Source organism: Dendrobates tinctorius, unplaced genomic scaffold (genome assembly GCF_039654945.1).
Source record: "Dendrobates tinctorius isolate UK_male_01 unplaced genomic scaffold, ASM3965494v1 ptg000183l, whole genome shotgun sequence".
NCBI lineage: Eukaryota > Metazoa > Chordata > Amphibia > Anura > Dendrobatidae > Dendrobates > Dendrobates tinctorius.
The window spans coordinates 9,400,001-9,424,958 of NW_027361850.1; the positions used below are offsets into that span (position 1 = coordinate 9,400,001).

Consider the following 24,958-nt stretch of genomic DNA (forward strand, 5'->3'; position numbering starts at 1 on the left):
AAAGATAGATAGATATAGATGGTAGCTAGATAGATAATAAATATAGAGATAGATAGAGTAAGATAGATAGATAGATAGACATAATAGATAGATATAGAGATATATATAGAAAGATATAGAGATATAGAGATAGATAGATAGATATAGAGATAGATGTAGAGATAGAAAGATAGATATAAAGATAGAGCGATAGATAGATATAGAAATAGATATAGATAATAGATAGAGATAGAAAGATAGATATAAGAGAGATAGAGAGAGAGAGAGAGAGAGAGAGATAGATAGATAGAGAGAGAGAGACAGATAGAGAGAGCGAGAGAGATATAAAAAACAAAACACAATACTCACCTCTCCTCCTCGCTCCCACGTTGATCCCGGCTTCAGTGTCAGGAGCTGCCCTCTCTGCCAGACACACAGCGGGTGCGCGATGTAGTGACGTCATCGCGCACTGGCTGTGAGTCAGGAGCAGAGGGGACTGAGGGCGGCGCCGGCTCTGATGCAGAGCGGCTTACTGGGCTGGGGGCGGGGCCTCTGGGGTGGAGACTGTGAAATGATATTCACTGCTTCGCAGTGAATATTCATTTCTCTTTAGCAGCGGGGACAGGGGCTCCTGCCTCCTGACACCCGCTGCTGCTCCGCTGGCAGGGGCCCCCATAGCAGCTGCATGGTGTGCGACACACCACTGGCTGGGGGCCCCTGGAGCAGCGGGGGCCCTAGGCAACTGCTGGCCCTGTATGCCAGCAGGTGCCAGGGCCCACCAGATGCCAGGGCCCACCGGAGAATCCACCGGTTCTCCGGTGGGCCAGTCCGACGCTGGAAGAGTTCACCATCTTGTGGCAAACGTGTGCGTGGCAATAAATGTTCAGGTCTGGACCTGTGTGTGAGTACGTATGGGTGTCCACCAAAAAGGTCCGGCGAGAGTGTGCTGCTGGGTCTGGAGTTCTCAGGTGATTGGGCCGTGTCGGGTGTCGGCCATTCTCAGCCCAGGGACATACCAGCTGGAGTTACCCCCAGAAATGCCCGTACACAACTCATTCCCCAGGTTGGCGCTCTGGAGATTTGTGGTGCCTTCGGAGCATACGTTGTCACCTCCATCAGTCCACGTTAGCCATAAACCTGAGAGCCAGGTGATTGCCAAGGTGACCTCTGGTGGATCGAGGCATCCTCATTGTAGGTTGCTTTCTGGTGACGTGCGGTGTTGAGGGTCCAGAGGCCCCTCATTGAAGGAGGGGTACTGTCACGATCCATTTTTGGCTGGTCAGTTTGCTGGTGCAGGTGGTGACCACTCCCACATTCCTTTAAAAGGTCACCTGGTGCACCAGCTGACTGTTGGTGTTACAGGTCGTTTTGGATACCAACCGTGCGGAAGACAGGAGCTTCCTGGTGCAGTGGTGCTTCAGCTGAATGCTGTGATCTGGTGCCTACTCTGCTGTGTGGTGCATTGCAGCAGAGAAAGCTAAGGGTTGTTTGTCTTACCTCGTTTATTATTTCTTCCCTTGGTGTTGTATTAGTGCAGCGGTGGGACCAGTGTCCACATTTGCCAATTCCCTACTGAGGGATAGGTGCAGGGCAAAGTGAGGGCTAAGGTATCCTGCTCGGCGACAGTTTGAAAGAAGCCATATAGGGATGTCAGGATAGACTGGGGCACAGTCTCAGGAAAGTGCAGGGGGTGTCCATTTCCCCGTTCCCTATCGCAGGGCCCACCGTTGTAATTGTGTCCCTGGTGTTCCCTTGTTTGTTTGCTGTCTGGTGACCGACCGATTGCTGGGTCGTGTGACACATGAGACCAGCTGCTGGATTACTGATGTGGACGAATCTGAGACTCTTGACCTGCTCTGTGGATTGAGGTCCAAGTCACCTGATTAGCAGATCCAGCTCTTCAGCAGTAGTGATGTTAAGGTCACTAATTGCGGCTTTAAAGGCACATTTCCAACCTCTATAGCTCTCTGGTTGATCATCGAAGCTTGTGAGACCGGTTTTAGTAAGTTCACAGTGAACCTGTCACGTTGTGCCCTGTCCTCTATGCCGCGACCCGCAGGACGGCCCTTACACCAGGACAAACAAGGGGAACACCGGGGAAATCAGATACAATGGTAGGCCCTGCACTAGGGAACGGGGACGTGGAGACCTCCTGCACTCCCCTGAGCCAGTGTCCCTGCACTCCTGACGTTCCCTATACAGGCTCCTCACCTGTCGCCGAGCTGGATACCTTAGTCCCTAGCTCAGCCTGCACCTATCCCTTACTAGTGAGCTGGATGGTGCAGAGACTAATCCCACCGCTACACTAATACACACACAAAGAAAAATATATAAACAGTGAAAACACCACTTAGCTTTGCTCTGTTGCAATTGCTCCCTGCAACAGAGTCCGGCACCCGAATACAGCTTTCCTCCTGAATAGCTGCTACTTCACCAAAGCTTTGTCAGAGCTGCAAGGAACTCCTCTCTGTAGCTCCTTCCACACCAAGTCTCTGACTGAGCTGAAAGGAACTCTTCTCTAGCTCCTTCCTTCACCAAGGATGGTTGGAAATGACCAATATCACCAACCGTGATTGCAACCACCTGACACTCCTTTATAGCCAAGAGCCAGAGCAGTCACACCTGCTAGTGATTCATGTGTAATAACGCTAGCCACCACCGGGGGCCAAACTAGAACTAAAGACACCACAGTGAAATGACCCTAACGGCCACCGGGGGCAAAACTAACTTTAAGCCAAAAGCTTAAAGGAAAAAAAAAGGTTACTTGTGCTAAATCTGTCACAATCCAGCATGGATCATGACAGAACCATGTACCTTGCAAAGTCAGACATATCAATTTTCTCTGACTTTGGGAAGACAATTGCTGACTGAGTAGCGCTGTTCATATGCTCTGTAGCGTCTTCGCTTAGAAATGTAGGAAAGTATGGTGCGGCATAAAAATTTAGTGCAGTAACCGGTTTACTGAGAATAGTTTCTGCCATAGATGTGACTGGAGCTCTATGGTTTTGCTGGGGTGTAGGATCTGGCTGTGTATTGAAGCATGAAGGAGGTTCGGGTTTGAATGTTTGTGGCACATTGGACTGACCTTGAAAGCTGGGAGCTGCCGGCGGATCGACGTCTTAATGCTTTGGAGAGGGGTCCGTACAGACGGGAATGTTGTGGGTGGTCAGAGGTTCGCTGGCTTGGCTCAGCACGTAGTCTCTTGTGCGCGTAAGTGAGTCTTCCGTGTCGCATTCGCACAAATTGAGGCTGCCTCCTTGGCTCCCACCTAGGGCTTGTGTCATGCTAGACATGGCGGACATAACAGACTTGGCGGTTTTGCCTCATGACCCTGGAGCGGTGTGCACGTGCATCTCATGTCTGCTATCCTGCTTGTTCCCTAGAGCAGTGTACACACTCACCTCATGTCTGCTGAGCTGCAAGATGCCTGCGTTTCTGCTTTGCCTTCTGTGATCTTCTCGTCATGTCTAGAAACCTTGATCATGTGACTTTCCTAAGATCCTGCACTGTCTGGTTCTGCAATCATCTCGTCATGTCTGAAACTCTGATCATGTGACCTTTCCTAGGATCCTGCACTGTCTGGTTCTGCAATCATCTCGTCATGTCAGAAACCTTGATCATGTGATGTTTCCTAAGATCCTGCACTGTCTGGTTCTGTGATCATCTCGTCATGTCTGAAACCCTGATCATGTGACTGCGCTCTGAGATCCTGGAGCATCTGAACTAGGAAGTTCTCCCCTGGTCCTGACCCGGAAGAGGAGGTGCTATGCCCTATATTAGACCGCCCCTTCCTATGCTCAGGGCCTGATTATTGTGTTGTGTCCCTGCATGGCTGGTTGGTCTGTGGGGCGCTCCCTCTATTCTGTGCCCTTGCACTCTGCTCTGTCGTGCGTCTCTGCACACGCTCCGTGCTCGTATTCCGTCTCTTGTCCCGTGCCTTGTCTTATGTTTGTCCATTGTGCCATGTTCGTCTTTGTCCTGCTTGGACTTGTAGTCCTTCTGTTATTCTCTGCCTTGCCTGTTTTTGCCATGTCTTGCCTTCGCTATACTCTGCCTTGTTCCTCCCTATGGTCTCAGTCTTTGCATGCTCTGCCTCGCTCTCTCCTATGGTGCCCTCTAGTGCTCCCTGGCACACGCACCATTCCTCCTTTCTTTCCTTTTGTGCTCTTTTCCATGTCTAGTCCCAAGGCTCTGCCTTGGCCGGGCTCTGGGCCTCGGTCTACGCTCCGCTGCTAGACTCTTTCCTATTATGCTCTCTTGCACGTTTCTAGGCTAGTCCCAAGGTTCTCCCTTGGCCCAGCTCTGGGCTTCGGCCTACGCTCCGCTGCTAGCTCTGTTCTTGCTCTGACCTGATTCTATGTTTCTGCCTATGCTTCCGTCCCTGGTTCCGTACACTGCTTAAGCTCTGTCTTGTTTCTCATCTTGTCTTCCCTTGCTCTGTTTCTTCGTGTGCCCTTTGCATGCGCCTGGCCTTCCTAGCCTCCTGTTTGTGCCTCAGCCGTGCCCACCCTAGCCATGCCCGCCTGCTTGTGCCTCAGCCGTGCTCGTCGGACAGTGACAGCAGTGTCGCCTGCCATGCCTCAGCCGGGTTCGCTGGAGTCTTGCCCGTCTGTCAGTGCCGCAGCCTGATCAGCTAGTCAGTGCCCCAGCGGTGCCCTCCGTGCTCCCTTGCACTTCACGCTGTTTCCGCACTGTGCTCTGCGTGCTCTCTAAAGCACGCGCAGGCCCTCGCTTGCCCATGGCATACCTCCCCGTGCTTCTGTAAAAGTATGCACAGGCTTTGCCATGTCCCCTGTCGTGCCCTCTTGCACGCACAGGCCCTAACCCTGTCCTGGAACCCTGACCCTGACGTGCCTCTCTGCACGCGCAGGACTCTGCCTCGCCTGACCCTGGCGTGCCTCTCTGCACGCGCAGGACTTTGCCTCGCCTGACCCTGGCGTGCCTCTCTGCACGTGCAGGACTCTGCCTCGCCTGACCCTGGTGTGCCTCTTTGCTCACGCAGGACTCTGCTTTGTTACCTTGTGCCTTGGCGTGTCTCTACACACGCACTCTGTCTTACCTTGTTCTTTGGCGTGTCTCTACACGCGCACCCTGTCTCGTTTTGTGAACCCTGGCGTGTCCCCTACACACGCACCTTGCCTTGCACCTAGCCTTGAACCCTGGCATGTCCCCTACACTCGTACCTAGCCTTGGACCTTGGCGTGTTCCCTGACACGCACCATGCCTGGATATCTGACGTGCCTCCTTGCCTGAACCCTGGTTTGCCTGCCGGATGCCCGGAACCTGCTGATCGCTGCCAGAGATCGTAAGATGGATGACTGCGGCCTGATGTCCGGAGCTGATGTCCGCAGCCTGAAGCCTTGATCATGTCGATCGTTGCCAGCGGTCCGGAGTCCGATGCCATTGTGCCTTTACCTGTACCTAGGTGTGCCACCTGGCACGTACAATGCTATGGACCAAGCCGTGCCCATGCACGCACTTTGCACGTTTTGCTTGTTCTCACGTTTTTACACTGAATGTGATCCTGAAGATCTTAATGAAGATACCTTGCACTTACCTCTTGTCTTTTCTTGTTTCCTGCCTGTCCCTGGTCATCAGACACTCCCATAGTGTTCCCCTGAGCCGGCCGTCTGGTCCCAGCAGTCCCTTGGTCTTGCCCCTGACACTCCCTGTACAGGGGGTGGGTTCTCACTAGGTCAGCTCGCCCTAGGTGGGTGGGTGCCATGGCCCAGAGGGTCCACTCTAAAAAGGAAAATGGACTCAGCAGAAGCTGAGTCCGTCACAGCTTGCTGGAAGACCTTTGGCTTTGCCATGGCTGCTGCATGTTCACATTTCTTCTGCAGGGCTTCTATTTCCGCCCTCTCGTGTGCAGATTCAGCTTCCACCTCTGCTTTCTTGCGTGCAGATTCAGCTTCCATCTCTGTCTTCCTTTGGGCGAAAACGGCTTGCACTTTTGTAGATTCTGCTTCAGCATGCGCTCTAATGAATTGCTCACTGAGGGTTGAGTACCTAGATGAGCTTGACTTGACTGAGTGCTTTGAGCTCCTAGTGGACCTGAAAACTGAGAAGACCAGGCGACATATGGCCGTAAAAAGAAAGAACACAATGCAAGATAGTCACAGGATGAGCCTTTGGATCATGGGATTGGGAAAAACATATAATGAAATGCTATTCTTGTCACCTAACCACTACAGCCAATTATTGGGCCCCAGCAGTCCTGTTTCAGAGGAGCACTTATAATCTGACACCGTGTCAGTAAATGATGATAATGTGCATCACACCGAGTCTGGATAATTCAGCAGCACAAACGTTTGTGCTGGGAAATGACTTTTTTGTTGCATGAGTGATGCCTCTCTTTTTTAGGAAGTACCATAATTACACAAAGGCATGTCAGTAAATACTCCCATATTTAGTGTTTTCATGCACTTGGCAATAGACATATCTTCGCAAGTTAACAACCAAGATGATTACACTTGTCAGAGAAACTGGATGTGACCAGTAATGTTAGGCACGGGCGTGACAGGGGGCACACAATGGCCTTTCATGTCCAGATTTAGCCTGCTGATTGTGTGCTTAGGAGTCAGAACAAGCTGCACCTAATCTGGATACCACTGTTACCATAACAAAGCCGCGACATCTACAGTTACTGCCAGTGACCTGTATTGAGTGACATGGAGCGTGTCACCTCTGTGACAGCAGCCGTACAATAGAGGATTTTGTTTAGATTTGGTATTGAATAATTATTGAATAATTTGGCATTTTTATTGAATAATTTGGGATTTTTATGCCACATTTTTGTCTCAGTTGCCATACAGCTAGCTGTACAATTCATTGTGATATATTGCTGAAACCAATTTATCAGGTACTGAATGTAATTGTTTCAGTTTCCGCATTAGAGATCGTTCTCCATATTTGCTCATATATTTATTCCTTGGTAGTCATCCTCTTACTGGAATGGATGGACCCTTGTTCAGAACCGCACTGTATCTGTGGGATTTGGAATAAAAAATACTCACTTTGCCTTATTTGCCCTCTTTCCAATTATATTTTAATATGGTATGGTGCCTACATGAGGCTTTACTCTTCAGATGCTCATATACAATGACCATCTACTGTATAAAGGGGATCACCGCACTATTCCCGAATGGCAGATGTTTGGGGAAATCAGGATTCATACTTCCCAAACCACAGACAACACGAACCAGAGCCTGGCTGCACAAGTATATATTACACTGAAACTTGCCGGTGGCTCAGAGATGAGTCCGGTGTCTTAGATGCAGCCGGGGACCACAGTCTGGCCTCGTCTCTGGCTGGTCCTTCCCAGTGCCGTTCTTGGTGATTCACAGGACTCTTGCTATGGGACAGTAATGTCAATCATCTCTACCAGTGCTGGGAAGAGTCAGCCAGGGGCAATGCCGAATTAGTCTCATCTTTGCCTGTGGTCTGAAGCTGGATCTTTAGAGTGTATTTTCTCTGAAATGCTGAAGTGTTTCCGAGACATATATCCCATGTATCCCCTGGTTTGGACAGCATGAATCAGGTGACAGGGTCCATTGTCCCTGGAACATACAGACTGCTGTCAGAGGCAGCAGCACCTCGCCCAAAGAGCAGACACTTGTCTCCTTTTCCCAGTTAAAAAAATATTAAATCAATAATTCTAAAAAAAACCTGATTTCAAAAACATGTCCAGTCTAATACAATGAGCTTGTAGTGCTCTGCTCCATTGCTGATTTCACAGGACATTTATTTCCGGACTCGGCCTTGGATCCTGGAGTGACTGTGTGCCATTGGATAATTGCGGGCGGTTTCGAGAAATATAGGCTATGTATATACAGTTGTGGCCAAAAGTATTGACACCCTTGCAATTTTGTCAGATAATACTCAGTTTCTTCCTGAAAATGATTGCAAACACAAATTCTTTGGTATTAATATCTTCATTTAATTTGTCTTAAATGAAAAAACACAAAAGAGAATGAAGCAAAAAGCAAAACATTGATCATTTCGCACAAAACTCCACATCCCCAAAATCAACCCCAAGAATAGGGTCCTGGCTAGCAACATTTGGGGCCTTCTGTAGAAGTGCATGGAGTCGGCTGGGCCTGTGTGCCCCCTTCTATTCACTACAGTGAGACCCCCGGCCTTATAGCGATGGATGAGACGTACATTTCTGAGATGGGGAAACCTTCACAATCATAGTGATGATGGAGGCAAAATGAAGTTCAATGAGATTTTAAGGTTGTAAAAAAAACAACTTTTTTTAAGAAAAAATCTAAACCCCTGTAACATTGGGCGGTGGTAAGTGATCACCCCTACTGTCAATGGGGGAAGGGGAGGACAAAGGATATAGAAGTGGGAGACCCCTCTGGGTACTTGACCCTGCAGATTCGGAGCCGATCCCGAGCATGGGGCCCATAGGATACTATGGGCTCGTGGCGCCTTTTTCTTCCTCCCATTTTTCCGGCAGGGCTTACGTTATACGCTCTTTGCTCAGTCTAAATGCTGAAGGCAACAACAGCGGATGCGGGTGATGGTACTGGATCTGCGGAAATCTAGAGAGATCCACTGGTCGAGGTGGTCGGAGCCGAGTACCTGGAGTAAGAGGATGGGGGCCAGAACACTACTGTCAGAGTAATGCTGCAATAAGATATTATTTGGGAATAATTTCACACCCATTATGGCTTCCAATGTTCCCTTGCCCCATTTCTAATACAGCTGGCAGCAGAATGAGGGACGTATTAGGGTACAGCAGCAGCCATTCACGCGCCCCAGTGTCCAACAGCGCATAAACGCTCCTCCGCCATATAGTAAGCCACCAGAAAGCTAGTTCCCTAGACAATGATCTGCCTAAGGCCTCTTTCACACTTCCGTTTTTTACAATCAGTCACAATCCGCCAGGTTTTGAAAAAAACGGATCCTCAAATTTTTTTTGAGGATCCGTTTTTTTCCCCATTGACTTGCATTAATGGCGGATTGTGACGGATTGCCGTCCGTTGCATCCGTTTTTTTTGAGGATCCGCCAAAAATTGCTGTCCGTCACCATCCTCAAAGATTTCAAAACGGAGCTTGTAACGTTTTTTTCTGTGGCGGATCCTCCAGACACTGATTTAACCCGAAATTCTTTCTGGGTGCCGGACAAAAAAAAAATATCAATATCAATATCTATCTATCTCTCTTTCTCTCTCTCTTTTCCTTTAAATTTCCGCATTTTCAGGATCCGTCTAAAAACGGATCCTGTGCCATCCGTTCACATCAGTTAACAACGGATCCGCTTGAATGACTTTTTGGCGGATTTGAACTGATGCAAAAAAACTGAAGTGTGAAAGAGGCCTAAGGCCTCTTTCACACTTCAGTTTTTTGCCATCAGTCAAAATCCGCCAAAATTTGAAAATGGCGGATCTGCAAAAAATGGAAACAAAACGGATGCAAACTGATGGAACAGATCCGTTTTGTTGAGGATCCGCCATACCGATTTTACTGCGGATCCTCAACAAAACGGATCCGTTCCATCAGTTTGCATCCGTTTTGTCATCCGTTGGATTCGTTTTCTTGCGGATCTGTTTTTCCACACCTCCAAAATCGGATGCTCCCAAATATGATTCGCTCTTGGAAAATGCTCTCAAATGTGATTGGATGCTGGAAACTAGGGAGAAATATATCTAGGGTGTTGTGATACAATTTCTTTGAAAGGTTTTAGAGCTAGTGGCAGCGATGGAAGGAGTTAGTGCGAGTCTGGAAGGAGTTATTGCGAGTATTGACAGCTTCTGTGTGGAATTTGATCTTCACTTGAATCGGTTGGCAATTATTGCTATCGAGAGGGAGAAAAGAAGACTGCGAATCCTGCGTATGAGGAGACGGCGCCAGTGGATTCATCCCATTAATGCGCAGAGGTTCACCCGTGGCGTTTTTTCCACACTGTACCTGGAATTGAGGGAGAATCCGGACAAGTTCTTCAACTACGTGCGCATGCGGATGGAATTCTTTGAGATATTGGTGGATCGTGTTGGAGAACAAATCCGGAAAAGGGACACCTACATGCGGTTTTCTATATCACCGGCGGAGCGTTTGATGGTGACCCTTCGGTAAGTTATCTACCTTTTAAAATGTTTCAGATTCTGCAGGCTTTTATTGTTATGTTATGGCTTGTAGTTTGTATTAATTTTACTTTTTTTCCCTTTTTTTAAGATTCCTGGCAACTGGAGAATCCTTCACCTCCCTCCATTTCCGGATTGGGATTTCCACTATTGCTGGAATTGTACAACAGACCTGCCGGGCATTATGGGATTCTCTACAGGAGGAATACATCCCAGAGCCAACACAGGAGAGTTGGCTGGAGATTGCAGAGAAGTTTCAAGAAATCTGCCAGTTTCCAAACTGCATCGGTGCCGTGGATGGCAAGCATATCAGGATTGTGAAACCCATGGGATCTGGTTCACAGTTTTACAACTATAAAAAATACTTTTCTATTGTGCTTATGGCCATTTCGGATGCAAACTGCAAATTCATTGCCGTGGACATTGGTGCATACGGTCGTTCTAATGACTCTCAGGTGTTCAAGATTTCCACCATGGGCCGTCGCTTGTATGGAGACAATTTTAACTTCCCACCTCCAAGACCACTCCCTGGAACAACAGGCCCACCAATGCCTTTTGTGTGCATTGGCGACGATGCTTTTCAACTTTCAAAACACCTACTGAAGCCATATGGTAGTCGTGGATTAACACACCAGAAAAGAATCTATAACTATCGGTTAACCAGAGCGCGCAGAGTGGTGGAGTGCGCGTTTGGAATTTTAACTGCCAAATGGAGAGTACTGTTAACGGCCATGAAAATGAAAACAGAGACTGTGGATGAGGTGGTAAAGGCCTGTGTAATCCTGCACAATTTTGTCCTTTCAAAGGAACCAGTTTCCATCGATGAAAATGTGTATGAAACCACCTTGTGGGATTATGAGCAGCAAACTTTTCGGAGTACTGGTTCAGTGGCAAGAATTAGGGATACCTTTGCAGATTATTTTGTTACACCAGAGGGACAAGTGGACTGGCAAGATGACATGATATAATTTTCTTCATACCAATTGTGAGTAATTTTTTTTTTTTTTTTATCTGAAATTTTACCAAGTGTTTGCTTTGCACAAGCATTGTGTTTTACCATGTGATTTGGTTAGTTTTACACTTTGCAGTGTTACCAATTGTTGGGTACCAAGCGTAAAGTTAACAAGTGTTGTGTACCAAGCGTAAAGTTACCAAGTGTTGTGTACCAAGCGTTTTACACTTGTGAAATGTTCACAAGTGTTGGTTATCAAATGTTGTGCTACCAAGTGTTTTTTTTGTACCTTGTACACCACCGGTGTACTGTGAAATATTACCCAGTGTTGTGTTAACAAGTGTTGTGTTACCAAGTGTTGTGTTTACCTTTTACACCACTGGTGTAATTTGAAAAAAGAAGCAAAAAATAAACATCACAATAAAGTTTTTTGAAAAAAAACAGTTTATTTCTGACAATTTGTATTAACTGTATTTTTTTTTTTTATTTTTTTTCTTAACTTTTTTTGTAACTTTTTTTGGTATATTACCTTTTTGGTAACTTTTTTTTTGGTATAATATTACCTTTTTAATTTTTTTTGGTATATTACCTTTTTTTAATTTTTTTTTGGTATATTACAACAGAAAAATTACAAACTATGATAATGTTGGGTGGAGATAGTATTGGAGGGAGGGTTAACAGGGTTGACCACATCGAGGGGGGGGGGGTAGGGGACTGGGGAGGGAGTTGGTGAGGACCAGAAGTGGAAGGGGGGTTTAACACATGTGGTTGGGACGGGAGTGGATGGACAGACGAGGTTTGTGGGTACATTGAAGGTGTATGTGGGGGTGGGTATGGCGAGGGCATTGGGGTATAATGCAATGGGGAAGGTAGGTACTGGGAAGAATGGAATGGGGAACTAGAGAAAGGAGAGGGAGTGGTAGGAGGAGGGACGGCTGTGTGATGGGTGGTGGAAGGATGGACGGGGGAAGGATGGACTGTGGAAGGATAGACAGGGGGAGGATGGACTGTGGAAGGATAGACAGGGGGAGGATGAGATGCTTCAGCAAGCACTTCCACTAGAGCATTCTGACAGGCTTGCATCACACACATCTGCTGGTGAGTACTTAAACCTTCCATTTGCCGGACAACAGATTGAAAAAAGGTATGTCTCGGTGTCTGGTTTGATTCTAAACTCATCTGTTCCATGTATCTTCTGAGTTCCATGATACTTTGATTGATCATGGTCAACCCAGAAGATAACCGTTGTCCATAAGTGTGGAAACCGTGTTGAACAGTTGAGTTTAGACTCAAACAGTCAGACAAGGTCAGCCTTTCCTGACTCCTCAGACGCTGCCGGCCAGAACCAAAAGTTGGTCGAGATGTTGCGGCAGTGTCTGAGGGGTGGGGAACAGGGAACAAGTCGTCACCAGCAGCTTCATGTGATGAAGTCTGCCCTGCTGCTCCAGTGCTGGTGGAGGGGATAGAGGGATCAGACAAGAGGGTAGGTACAGAGGGGTCGGATACCTCGATGTGGTCACCGGGGGCGGTCTCACTAGGGATCACTCCAGAGGGACGCAACTCTGATGCAGACTCCCGAGTGCTGCAGATGGTGCTAAAAAAAAAAAGAAGAAAAAAATGTATATTAAAAATATTGATATTTACTTTAAGTCTGCTGAAAAAAAAAATTGGTTAAACATTTCTACTACAGGAATTGTTTGGGGAATATTTACCTTCTGCACGCCATTGTAGATCGCAGGAACGCCAGGGCTTTGTAGTTTTTGTACTGGGGTCCCCGGCGTCCTCCCGACGATCCACTCGGGGTCTGAATCTCTTTGTTGTAGTCCCTCTTGAAGCGATCCCGGAGCGACCACCACCGTGTGATAACCCTGTCACCTGTGAAGCAAAAAAAAAAAAAGGTTTAGTATTCAACACTTCACATGCTGGAAATATAAGTTACTGAAGTTGTAATACTTACGCACAAAATCCCTGGCCCTCGCATTGAGTTCCTCCCAGTTGTCAATAACTGAAGAACAGACTTCATCCCAGAGCCGTCGGGTGGTTGGTTGGTCGGCATGAAGACGGTTTGCCATGTTCCACAGCGGCTCCCGGATTTCCACCTCATGGATGAGGTCATCAGTATCAATAATGACACCCTCCTCCTGATGTCTGCGGGGAGCACGCTGTGAAACCTGTGAAGATAAAAAACAAAACAAAAAGCAAAAAATTACATTATATTCAAACACATGATGTTCATTTAAACAATTATCAAAATAGGGTTACTTACCGTTTGCCGACCACCAGAGGCATCACCTTCACGACCCTGGGAGTCACTCTAGTGCGGGCACCGGATTCTGAAGACTGTGGGGGGGGGGGAAATGTTTGGATGGATGCATAGTTATGGTGTGTGCACTGTGATGAATGTTTGTGTTGGGTGTAGTATTATGTATCTGTGTATGTGCTAAACTTACAATCTGCGCACCCCCTCCGTGTGTCTCTCCACCCTGCACGTCTCCTCCTGGAAGCTCCTCTGAATCCGCTTCCTGTTAAAACATAATAGGATAGTGTTTTTAACCACAAAAAAAATTATTTTAAATTAAAAAAAAAAACAAAATTTTTTTTACCTCAGCTCGCTGATGATGTGAGGGGGAGCTTTCAGGAGAAGACATTACGGCTTGGGGCAGCTGTGTTGCTTCCTGAACTGATCTGCAAGTATAAACACACTTGTTAAGCTACTATACAAAGTATCATAATAAGCTTTCAGGCTTTTATACTTACAGGGAAAATGTTTGGCTGGCAGTCTCTGCTTCGGCCTGGCTGGCAGTCTCTGTTGCGGTCTGGCTGGCCCTCTCTGCTGCAGCCTGGCTGGCTCTCTCTGCTGCTGCTCTCTCTGCTGGTAGTGATCTGCAAGTATAAAGACACTTGTTAAGCTACTATACAAAGGATCATAATAAGCTTTCAGGTCTTTATACTTACAGGGAAACTAATGGTTGCCTGTACGCCGCGGTGTGGCTGTTCCTCTCTGCTGCGGTCAGGGTTGTTTCTGCTGCGGTCTGACCGGTCATGTCTGCTGCGTTGATCCCTGCTGCGGTCTGAATCTCTGCTACGGTTGGGCTGGCCGTGTCTGCCGGTATGGTGGCGCTTCATTGTGTGAACTGAAAGAAAATGATATGAAAGTTTAAAAAAAACAAAACACATTTTGTATGTGTAATTCCCTGAAACTAATTATACGCAATTTTAAGTGTTTGCATGTCTACATTCCCTTATCTCAGAGTGTAACCAGTGATTGAAGGTGTGTAATATTTTGTGTAAACCTACTTTCTTTGTGTTTTGTAACTGAGTGTAACCAGTAATTGAAGGTGTGTAATTGCTGTGTATACCAGTTTGCATTCCCTGAAACTCTCACCGAGAGTGTAACCAGTGATTGAAGGTGTTTAATTTCTGTGTATACCCACTGTTTGCATGGTTTTGAATTCCCTGAAACTCAGTTGTGTATACCCATTTTTTCATGGTATGTTGCAATCTCACTTTTAACCACACTTGTATACCAGAACACTTCAATTACCTTTATGGTAACTTAATTTTACCTTTTTTAAAATGATACAAAGGAGATTTTTTCAAAACAAATTTATTTTTTTTATTATTTTTTTTTTCCAAAAAATAGGAGCTACTCTGCTCTTTATTTTAAAATACCACAATACATGAAAAATAAAAAAACGCAAACACGCATAACACACAGCCAGGCTACACACTCCAGGTGTCTTGCAGGTGGAAGATTTGCAGCGGAGTTTGAAATTCTATCAGTCAGGCTGGTGTTTGATGTCTGGTTCGGTGTCTTCAGTGTGGCTGTTGCCAGATGTCTGGGCCCAAACCACATACAATACCATTTAGGCCGATTTCACATTTGCACTTTATAGCGCAGCGATGGCCTGCACACATCCGCCACTAGTCCCCGCCTACTACCGCACATGAACGCTTGCGATCTGCGCACCCTGTCTTTATCATAGGGTGCGCAGATGGTGCGCTGGCAGGATTTTACAGTGTGCTGCGCACTATTGAAGGTGTGCCGTGCGCGCCAAAATGCAACATGCTGCGTTTGGCGCACAAGGGCACACCTTCAAAAGTGCGCAGCACACGGTAAAATCCTGCCAGCGCACCATCTGCGCACCCTATGATAAAGATAGGGTGCGCAGATCGCAAGCATTCATGTGCGGTAGTAGGCGGGGATTTGTGGCGGACGTGTGCAGGCCATCGCTGCGCTATAAAGTGCAAATGTGAAATCGGCCTAAATGGTATTGAATGTGGTGTTATTGGGCCCAGACATCTACATCAAACACCAGCCTGACTGATACAGTCAGGCTGGTGTTTGATGTAGATGTCTGGGCCCAATAACACCACATTCAATACCATTTAGGCCGGTTTCACATTTGCACTTTATAGCGCAGCTATTTCCTGCACACGTCCGCCACAAATCCCCGCCTACTACCGCACATGAATGCTTGCAATCTGCGCACCCCATACTAAAGATAGGGTGTGCAGATCGCAAGCGTCCATGTGTGCTAGTAGGCGGTGATGACCAGATGGGACGGGGATTAGTGGTGGACGTGTGCAGGTTATCACTGCGCTATAAAGTGCAAATATGAAACCAGCCTTACACCACACAATCACAGCAAGAAATACAATATTAAAGTTGTATGAAAATAACATGCAGTACACATGCAACAGAAAAAAAAAAAAGATGGAAAAAAAAAAAAAAAAATGCAACACACACACACACACACACACACACACACACACACACGCGCGCTCCAGGGGTCTTGCAGGTGGTAGACTTGCAGCTGTGCAGACAGGTTTTATAGCTCTAGTTGAATCTTCTGTCAGGCAGGCTGGAGTCGGATATCTTGCTTGGAGTCTTCAGTGTTGCTGGTGCCGGATTGTCTGGGCCCAATTACACCACATACCATACACCACTCAATCGCAGCAATCACAGCATAAAAAATACAATATAATTACAGTTTTATGAAAATAAAAAGCAGTACACAAGCAACAGAAAAAAAAAATATAAAAAAAAAAAACAGACATGCAACACTCGCAGACCACACACACACACACACACACACACACACACACACACACACACACACACACACACACACACACACACACACACACACACGCTACACACTTGCAGGCCATACACAGAAATGTCATAGGTATACTCACACTTGGTAAAGCTGGTACTGGCAGGCCTCTTGATAGCTGTGGCTGCAGGCTTGGTGGCTGTCTTGCAGGCTTGGTGGCTGTCTTGCAGGCTGGGTGGCTGTCTTGCAGGCTGGGTGGCTGTTTTGCAGGCTGGGTGGCTGTCTTGCAGGCTGGGTGGCTGTCTTGCAGGCTGGGTGGCTGGTCTGGCAGGCTGGGTGGCTGGTCTGGCAGGCTGGGTGGCTGGTCTGGCAGGCTGGGTGGCTGGTCTGGCAGGCTGGGTGGCTGGTCTGGCAGGCTGGGTGGGTGGTCTGGCAGGCTTGGTGGCTGTCTTGCAGGCTTGGTGGTGGTCTGACTGGCTTGCTGTCTGGGCCCAATTAGCCCATCTTATATAGTTTTGGGACTGTCTGGAAAAGTATCTTTTTTTCTGGGCATGTGCAGTGCGATTTTGCGGATCCTGCCGGCGGATTCCGCAAAATCGCGGATCCCGGCGGATCCGCCGCCCATAGGGCCCCATTCTACCGCATGGCTGATGACGGCGGATCCGCCGTCATCCGCCATTTTGACGGCGAAAAAAAAACGTTACATGCTCCGTCCCCCTCAGACAGAATCCGCAAAGAATTTTGCGGATCCGCCGAATAGCGGACGCAACGGACGACCATCCGTCAAAATCCGCCACTAATGTATCCCAATGGGGAAAATGGCGGATCCGCAACAAGAAAAAGCGGATCCGCCAATTTCAAATTTTGGCGGATTTTGACTGATGGCAAAAAACTGAAGTGTGAAAGAGGCCTAAGGTCCACAGAGGGGATTCAGCGTAACATGAAGACCCCCACCCATTGTGTTACTGAGTGCACTGGGTGATGGTTACTGGAAAGCACGCCTCAGTGTCCGGCTACACGCGATGACCTCACTAGACTAATCACGTGATAATAATGGGATTCCGGTGTTCTGAGTCACCGTCACGTTCTCCGAGAGCCGGGAACTCCCCAGACTCCAGCACCTTATACTATCATGAGTGTGGGCGTGGCCATGGGCGGAGCAAAGCAGAATTTGAAGAACTGCGTTGCCTGGAAACTCATGACGTCACTGCAGGCTCTGTCAGTATATAAAGGAGATGCGCCGTTAGCAGGAGGAGAGAGCGAGAAGCGCACTGCGGGGGTGAAGGGATTCCGGCCATTTTTTACTGCCACCACATGGGACGCGGCCGTGTAAATGCGTTTTAAGGTGAGGAGCCGGTTCTCCGGTGGGGTGGCATCGCTGCCCTCTCCGCCAGCTGCCGCAATGCTCATTCTCATTACTGTGCTCTTCCTGCAGAGATCACAAGACGCCATCAGCGGCGCCCGCACTCGTCCTGGGCTGAGAGGAGCGCCTCCCTGGGCCTTCTGATAGCAGGTGAGGACTTCAGGCCTGCAACATGGGCCATTACTCACAGCATCGTTCTGTCTTACTGCCATGTAGCACCCCTAAGGCCCTAAATGTGGCCCTCGCCCGTGGCTGCATCTCCTCGCCCTTGCCCTCACCTGCTGCCCCCCTTCCCCCCCCTCACTCCCTGTGGGCCTTGCCCTCGCCTTGTGGCTGCATCTCCTCCCCCCCCCCCCCCCGTGGCCCTTACCCTCACCTGCTGCCTCCAAAATCCCCCCCCCCCTCCTTGTGGGCCTTGCCCTCGCCTGTGGCCGCATCTCATCCCCCGTGGCCCTTGCCCTCACCTGCTGCCTCCAAAATCCCCCCCCCCCTCCTTGTGGGCCTTGCCCTTGCCTGTGGCCGCATCTCATCCCCCGTGGCCCTTGCCCTCACCTGCTGTCTCCAAAATCCCCCCCCCCCCTCCTTGTGGGCCTTGCCCTCGCCTGTGGCCGCATCTCATCCCCCGTGGCCCTTGCCCTCACCTGCTGCCTCCAAAATCCCCCCTCCTTGTGGGCCTTGCCCTCGCCTGTGGCCGCATCTCATCCCCCGTGGCCCTTGCCCTCACCTGCTGCCTCCAAAATCCCCCCCCCCCCTCCTTGTGGGCCTTGCCCTCGCCTGTGGCCGCATCTCATCCCCCGTGGCCCTTGCCCTCACCTGCTGCCTCCAAAATCCCCCCCTCCTTGTGGGCCTTGCCCTCGCCTGTGGCCGCATCTCATCCCCCGTGGCCCTTGCCCTCACCTGCTGCCTCCAAACTCCCCCCTTCCCTCACCTGTGGCTTCATTCCCCCCCCTCTGTGGCTGGCGCCCTTGCCAGTGGCTGTATTCCTTAGTGCTGAAAGTGTAATCTCCCCTGTTACGACCTGATGTGATTTATAGGTATTATTTCTTGTCTATATTTCCAATCCTCTTTCCATTGTCATCTCCAGCTTGTTGCATACTTCTAAACAACAACATTTTGGGCGGTCTGTGGGACCCCATTAGAAAATAAAAATGCCAAGGTACATCCAGGAGTCTGACTTCATCATGGTGGAGGAAGGCTTTGTGGCCAGAGACTTGATGGAGGAAATCATTAATGACGTCTCGGAGACTGTGAGTGTTTTGTAGCATCGCTAATGTTTAATCTCTGACCCAGAGAAATTCTTGCAGTGTCATAGCGACATTTTAGAAATTGTAATCAGGGGTCTAGTGAGACCCACCTGCCGCTTAGAGGGCTGAGGTTACCCTATAGAAAGTCTCTAAAGCAACCTACCCAAAGGGACCAGCTGTCATCTGATCACTTCTGCCACTTCATGTGGGGGATCAGCACCAGGACCCCAATGATTGAAACGTCTGACATTTCAAATGTTGTTCTTATTGGGGAGTGGGTTGCAGTTAAATACAAGTTTTCATGAAAAGAAAAATATAAGAATGTGTGCAGATTTAATCTTTCCCACTCTTGTTCTGTTTCCAGGATGACAAGGATGCTTTCTTTGTTGCGGATTTGGGGGATGTCGTGAGGAAGCATCTGCGTTTTCTGAAAGCTCTGCCCCGTGTGAAGCCTTTCTACGCCGTGAAGTGCAATAGCAGCAGAGGTGTCGTCCAGATCCTGGCAGAGCTTGGAGCAGGCTTTGACTGCGCCAGCAAGGTAATGGCGGACTTTCCTGTAATCTCTGCCTCCATGCTGTAATGTGGCATATTGGATGGGTAACAATTTATTCTATTTGTTCTTCTACAGGCAGAAATTGAATTGGTCCAAAGCATAGGTGTGAGCCCAGAAAATATCATTTATGCCAACCCATGTAAGCAGATATCCCAGATTAAGTTTGCTGCCAAGAATGGAGTCCAAATGATGACGTTTGACAACGAAGTCGAGTTATCCAAAGTGTCACGAAGCCACCCGAATGCAAAGTATGTACCTGCTCCTGAAAAGCCGTCGTTTACTGATGGGAGGCTGCATCACTTTTATATAACTGTCCAGAGCTTCCAACATCTAAACTGACATGTCTCCTGTTCATAGGATGGTACTTCGCATTGCCACCGATGACTCCAAGTCTTCTTCCCGACTCAGTGTGAAATTTGGGGCACCCTTAAAATCCTGCAGGCGGCTTCTCGAAATGGCTAAGAATCTAAATGTCGATGTTGTTGGTGTCAGGTAAGTCGTATAGCCAGGAGTACCAGTTTTGGAGGGGGTTTAGTACAGCTAATGCCAACTAGACTCTCGTTATATTTCAGATGATTTGGATAAATGACCTGTAAAGTCAGTGTATACACTGTTCTGTCGCTAACTTCCATAGCAGAACTGTTTACTTGTAGTGCAAACAATTTGTAGCAAATGTTTTGCCTCTTTCGCCTGTAGCTAAAATCTGAAGGCTTCATTTCAGTTTCCATGTGGGGAGTGGCTGCAGCGATCCCAAGGCGTACGTGCAATCCATCTCCGATGCCAGGCTGGTCTTTGAAATGGCATCAGAGTTTGGGTACAAGATGTGGTTGCTGGACATTGGAGGAGGCTTCCCTGGGACTGACGAATCAAGAATTCGGTTTGAAGAGGTAAGAAATCATACTATTAGAATGTGGGCACATGCTGTGAATGTGAGCAACTGTATGGGAAAACTAACTTAACATGTGTTTCTGAAACAGATTTCAGCAGTGATAAACCCAGCACTGGACCTGTACTTCCCCGAAGGCTCCGCTGTAAAAATCATTGCGGAACCCGGAAGATACTATGTAGCATCCGCCTTCTCTCTGGCCGTGAACATCATTGCTAAGAAGGAAGTGCACTTGGACAACTCTGGATCGGATGGTACGTCCTACACTTCAGTATTGCCGTGGCACAGAAGCTTTAAGTAGCGTTCATTACTGATGCAATTGTTTCTAGGACATGATCTGGAAATGGCTTTTTTTTTTTTTTTTTTTTTTTCAGCCAAGGCAGAATATGCACTTCACACTCTTTAGAAACATGTCATTATATTAAGACTCCAAAATTTTGCACCAGTGCCTACAGTATTGGTTATATAAGGTCAATTGGAACACTTCTCATTGACCGTTATATCATGTAACCGCTATTAATCTGCAGGTTAACATTCTGGCACTGTGGTACCGTCACTGAGAGCCCCACTGCTGGGAGGAAATGACCTTTTCTACCTCCCCCCCCAGAAGCCTCACTTTCAGTTACCGGGACGGCACCGCCACACTAGCGGTCACTGATCAGTGTATAGAAATCAGCAGCTGTAACTGCTCCCCTGGTACTGACTGACAGCAGGCTCAGCATGAGGGCTGGCTGTGGCTACAGCTGCTGTTCTCCATGCACAGAGCGGTGACAAACTGTGCTGAGGCCACCCCTATGACTGAAAGAGCGAGGATGTAAAGGGGAATAAAGTTCATTTCCTCCTGGGAGAGGAGCTCTCTGCAGGCACTGCACAATGTCTGAATGCTATCCTACAGATTAACCCCATATCTGCAGGTTAATAGCATTATTTTACATGACAGATTCCCTTTAAAGGGAACTTCTCAGGTTCCCACATGGCCCCAGGACAAGCAACATGTATGTGTATGTATATTCCCTGCCTAACAGTCCCTTTATCACATTACATACTTAGACAGCTCTTTAGAAAGTGTATGTAATGTGATGCAGGGAATCTACAGTATGTATGCAGACACAACTGCTGGTGGTTCTGGAGGCACCTGACCGGTTACCTTTAACTCCTTTTTTTATTTTGTGTGTTAGATGGAATACAGCAGAAAGCTCATGCTGCCTGAACCACGGACAGGATGAATCAGACTGACAGCATTATTGCTGCTCTCCAGTGGCTTCCTCCTAGCCAAATCTTCTTGACTGACATGTCTTTTCGAATGTACAGACTTGGGGATAGATCTGTCAGTTAATGGGATCTGGCCAGGGAGAAGCTGCTGGGGTCATTCTTTGAGGTTGTCAACTAAAACTCACAGTACCTGACCACATACTCAAAGTATGTTTTCCCTGACTTATACTTCCCATGGTTTTGGGATACTGATGAGTGCATGTGCTTGGATATGTTCCAGTCCCTGTGGCTGCCTAGACAGCCTGAAAACATGCAGCCTCAGGGACTAACATTATCCAACGCACTCACATAACCCCCGAGCATGCCTGGATAACACGTTACCCAAGCATACTTGCTTATTGCTATCCGAGGCGCACAAGTCCAAAGACAGGTTCTCTTTTAATAGGGTCTTCAGGACTTCAATATTATGTCTTTAGGATAGGTCAAAGAGCCGGTATGCCAACTCTGTTGCTCCGTCCTATGCAAGTGAATGGGACTGAGCTGTAATAAATGATATTTTCTGGCTGTGCCTGGTATTTGTCAGTCCCATTCACTTGATCAGCTGAAGATGTCAAAACTTCACCAATCTGATATTTGTATCCTAAGCCATAATTTTACAAAATCTCCCTCAATAGCTACACTCTTATTAACATAATATCTGGTAGCATAAAACATGCACAATTAAAGGGGAAAATCAGTTTGGCGAAGTCTCGATGTGGAAAACCTGTTCTTCAGTCAAAGTTGGAAATGGGACACTTAATTCAGACTTTATGATATCTTATTGCTTGATTTCTCATTGACCATAATATTTGCTTTAAGATTAAATATTAAAAATGTGTTTTGTCTGGCTGTGTGGTTCACTATGTAACTAATTTCTCTTTAGATGAAGAAACTTGTCCTAACAAGAACATCATGTATTATGTCAATGATGGTGTTTATGGGTCATTCAACTGCATCTTCTTTGACCATGCTCATCCTAAACCTGTCCTTCACAAGGTACTGTCTGATACATTTCTATAGATATTTTGCATGGGTCATGTCTAGATTTAAAGTTGGAGATCAGCCTTAAGTTGAGAGAACCCAACTTTCTGATGTGCACTTCTAACATTTATATCAAGATTACATTTATCTGATAAACTGGCCACATAAGATGGGCAACTCTTAACAATTCCCTCTTTAAAGTTAATATCCATAACGGAAATGGTTAAGAGAATCTTTATAACCTGATGCCAGTTCTGCTAGCTTTTAATTAACGGGTTTTTAAAAAATGGCTGATTATGCTCTATCCATGCAATAGGGAATAATTTTGTTAATCGCCACCTATCCATTAAATGGGAATATCTGCAAACCTGATAAAAGGACTCCGTTCTGAATGGAGTGAAGTGCACAGGCTTGGCCTCTGCTCGTTTCATAGTATATAAGACTGCTACAGAAAGCCAAGTACAGCACTCTATTTCTTGCAGTCCCATTGTCAATGAATGGATTGAAGACCAAGTTCTGCCAAGCTCTATTTTCAGGATTGTTGGGGGTCCAAGTGGTAATACACCAAGCAATCAGTTACTCATCTTATGAATATAACTTGTAATTTTGGGAAAACTACATGAATACTTTTTCTTTTGCCAATTAAGTCCTTTGTGTTTTCCCATCAGAAACCCTCTCCAGATCAGCCATTATATAATAGTAGCTTGTGGGGACCAACATGTGATGGCTTGGATCGGATTGCAGAGCATCTTCAGCTACCAGAGCTTCAACTTGGTGACTGGCTCCTGTTTGATAACATGGGAGCTTACACAGTGGCAGCCTCCTCTACATTCAATGGCTTCCAACAATCTCGCATTCACTATGCAATGCCACGGGCAGCCTGGTAAGAGAATATATCTAGACATGGGGCCTGACTTATAACTGCATTTGTGATGTTTTGCCTGTTTTTTCATTTGCACCTTTCTTAAAGTATAATATGTCTTCACTTGTGGAGGTAGGTAAGTGCTAATTTTTAAAAACTAGTCCAGAAAATTTTTTTTTTTTTTTTTTTAACATCTGAAAATTTTAATGGAAGACTTGACTTTTTAGGCACACGTAGCAGAAATTTTCTGCTGAAAAACAGGACTCCCTTCCCAGAAACCACATGTTTTTTGTGCGTTTCTTGTATTTTCCGCGCTGTTTCTAGACACATGGAAAAAAACTCAAAATTAATGAGTATGCTGCATTTTTTACCGCAATACATGTTTTTTTTTTTGTTTTTTTTCACGGTAAACGCATCAATATGCAAAATGCATAGAAATGAATGGGAAGCTTCTTTTTTGCATTTTTCCCATGGATTTTTTTGGCAAATCCATGGGAAAAACTGCAAAAAAAGCTGTGTGACCACAGCCTTGCACTAAAAATGTAGAGACCAAGACCTTGCTTTAAGCAGTGCATGAATGACTTGCTGTGGTTTTGATCTCCTGCTGTTAAAATTTACTGTTTATCACTAGAAGACTATTAAAACCTGATGCCATGTAGTCCTCCATATTCATGAGCTCTGTATAACCCAGTCCACACCACTGACCGGCCGCTTTCTGCCTATTCAGTGTACACCACTTTCAATCAGTGGTATTGGCAGGGTTTTTCAGAGCCTAGCATTCCGAACTGGTGATCAACTGTATGAAAAGTAGTGATTTTATCAAAACTGCTGCTAGTAAGTGATACATCACTGGAGTCAGGGTTTTTATCCTTAAATTATGCTGCTCTTGCATAGAGTAGAAAATAAAACATGGCAACAGATTCAATTTAAGCCAGCAAAATGTTATAGTATAATTAAATGTGTGCATGAACATAATACATTATTTAAATTTATAAGGAAATATCAAACCTAAAATATGACTGGTCTTTTCCAGGGAGGCTGTTCAGCTGCTGCAGAAAGGATTATTTCAAGTTGAAGAGAAGGAAACCATTTGTGCACCAATGTCCTGTGGCTGGGAGATCTCTGATACTCTTTGCTTACCTCCTGCATTTGCACCGACCAGAACATCTGAGCTTCAACATTCCCAATATGTCCTGTAGCAATACCTAAAAGCTGTAAACGTTTTCTGCGTAGCATGTGGGACCAATCTTGGCTTTGTTTTTAAGTATGCAACATAAACTCTCTTTACAAATATGCTAAATACGTTTGCCTGAGTTTTGTGTTACCAAAGTAGAAATGTAAGTTGTATTTAATTTTAAATAAATATTTATGTTTTCTATTTGCATAGTTATTTTTTTTTTTTTTTTTTTTTTTTTTTTTACATATTTGCTAAGTGTATATTCAAGAAGCTCTTCAGGTGGGTGGATTCATGATACATTGATTCAAGGTCTTCATCCAGAGGCTGGACAGACATCTGTCTGGGATGATTTAGTGAATCCTGCATTGAGCAGGGGGTTGGACCAGATGGCCCAGGAGGTCCCTTCCAACTCTACCACTCTAAGACAGCCACTTTGAGATTTATGGGACAAACGCAGGAATGTTTTACAGTGATACATTGTAGCTATAGTGAGAGGTCTCTGGAAGTATAACAGTGTTTCTGTGTCAGATGGAATGATTCTCAGATGACGTAATGGGCA

At 46.7% G+C, this 24,958-nt stretch overlaps 1 protein-coding gene and 2 long non-coding RNA genes across 3 annotated transcripts; 1 reads left to right on the forward strand and 2 right to left on the reverse strand.

Moving 5' to 3' along the window:
- Positions 1-12,679: 12,679 nt before the first annotated feature.
- Positions 12,680-13,521, reverse strand: LOC141055015 (uncharacterized). The gene is made up of 2 exons (XR_012221460.1): positions 13,289-13,521; positions 12,680-13,193 (listed from the first exon to the last, which is right to left on the reverse strand). It is a non-coding gene; the product is annotated as an uncharacterized lncRNA (long non-coding RNA).
- Positions 13,522-13,635: 114 nt separating this feature from the next.
- Positions 13,636-16,982, reverse strand: LOC141055016 (uncharacterized). The gene is made up of 3 exons (XR_012221461.1): positions 16,225-16,982; positions 13,978-14,156; positions 13,636-13,905 (listed from the first exon to the last, which is right to left on the reverse strand). It is a non-coding gene; the product is annotated as an uncharacterized lncRNA (long non-coding RNA).
- Positions 16,983-17,274: 292 nt separating this feature from the next.
- Positions 17,275-24,600, forward strand: AZIN2 (antizyme inhibitor 2). The gene is made up of 11 exons (XM_073552020.1): positions 17,275-17,427; positions 17,518-17,595; positions 18,530-18,692; positions 19,054-19,227; positions 19,318-19,490; positions 19,600-19,734; positions 19,964-20,129; positions 20,220-20,382; positions 22,263-22,375; positions 23,029-23,243; positions 24,256-24,600. The coding sequence occupies exons 3-11, from the start codon at positions 18,594-18,596 to the stop codon at positions 24,419-24,421; spliced, it is 1,404 nt and encodes a 467-aa protein (XP_073408121.1). The 5' UTR covers positions 17,275-17,427; positions 17,518-17,595; positions 18,530-18,593; the 3' UTR covers positions 24,422-24,600.
- Positions 24,601-24,958: the final 358 nt, after the last annotated feature.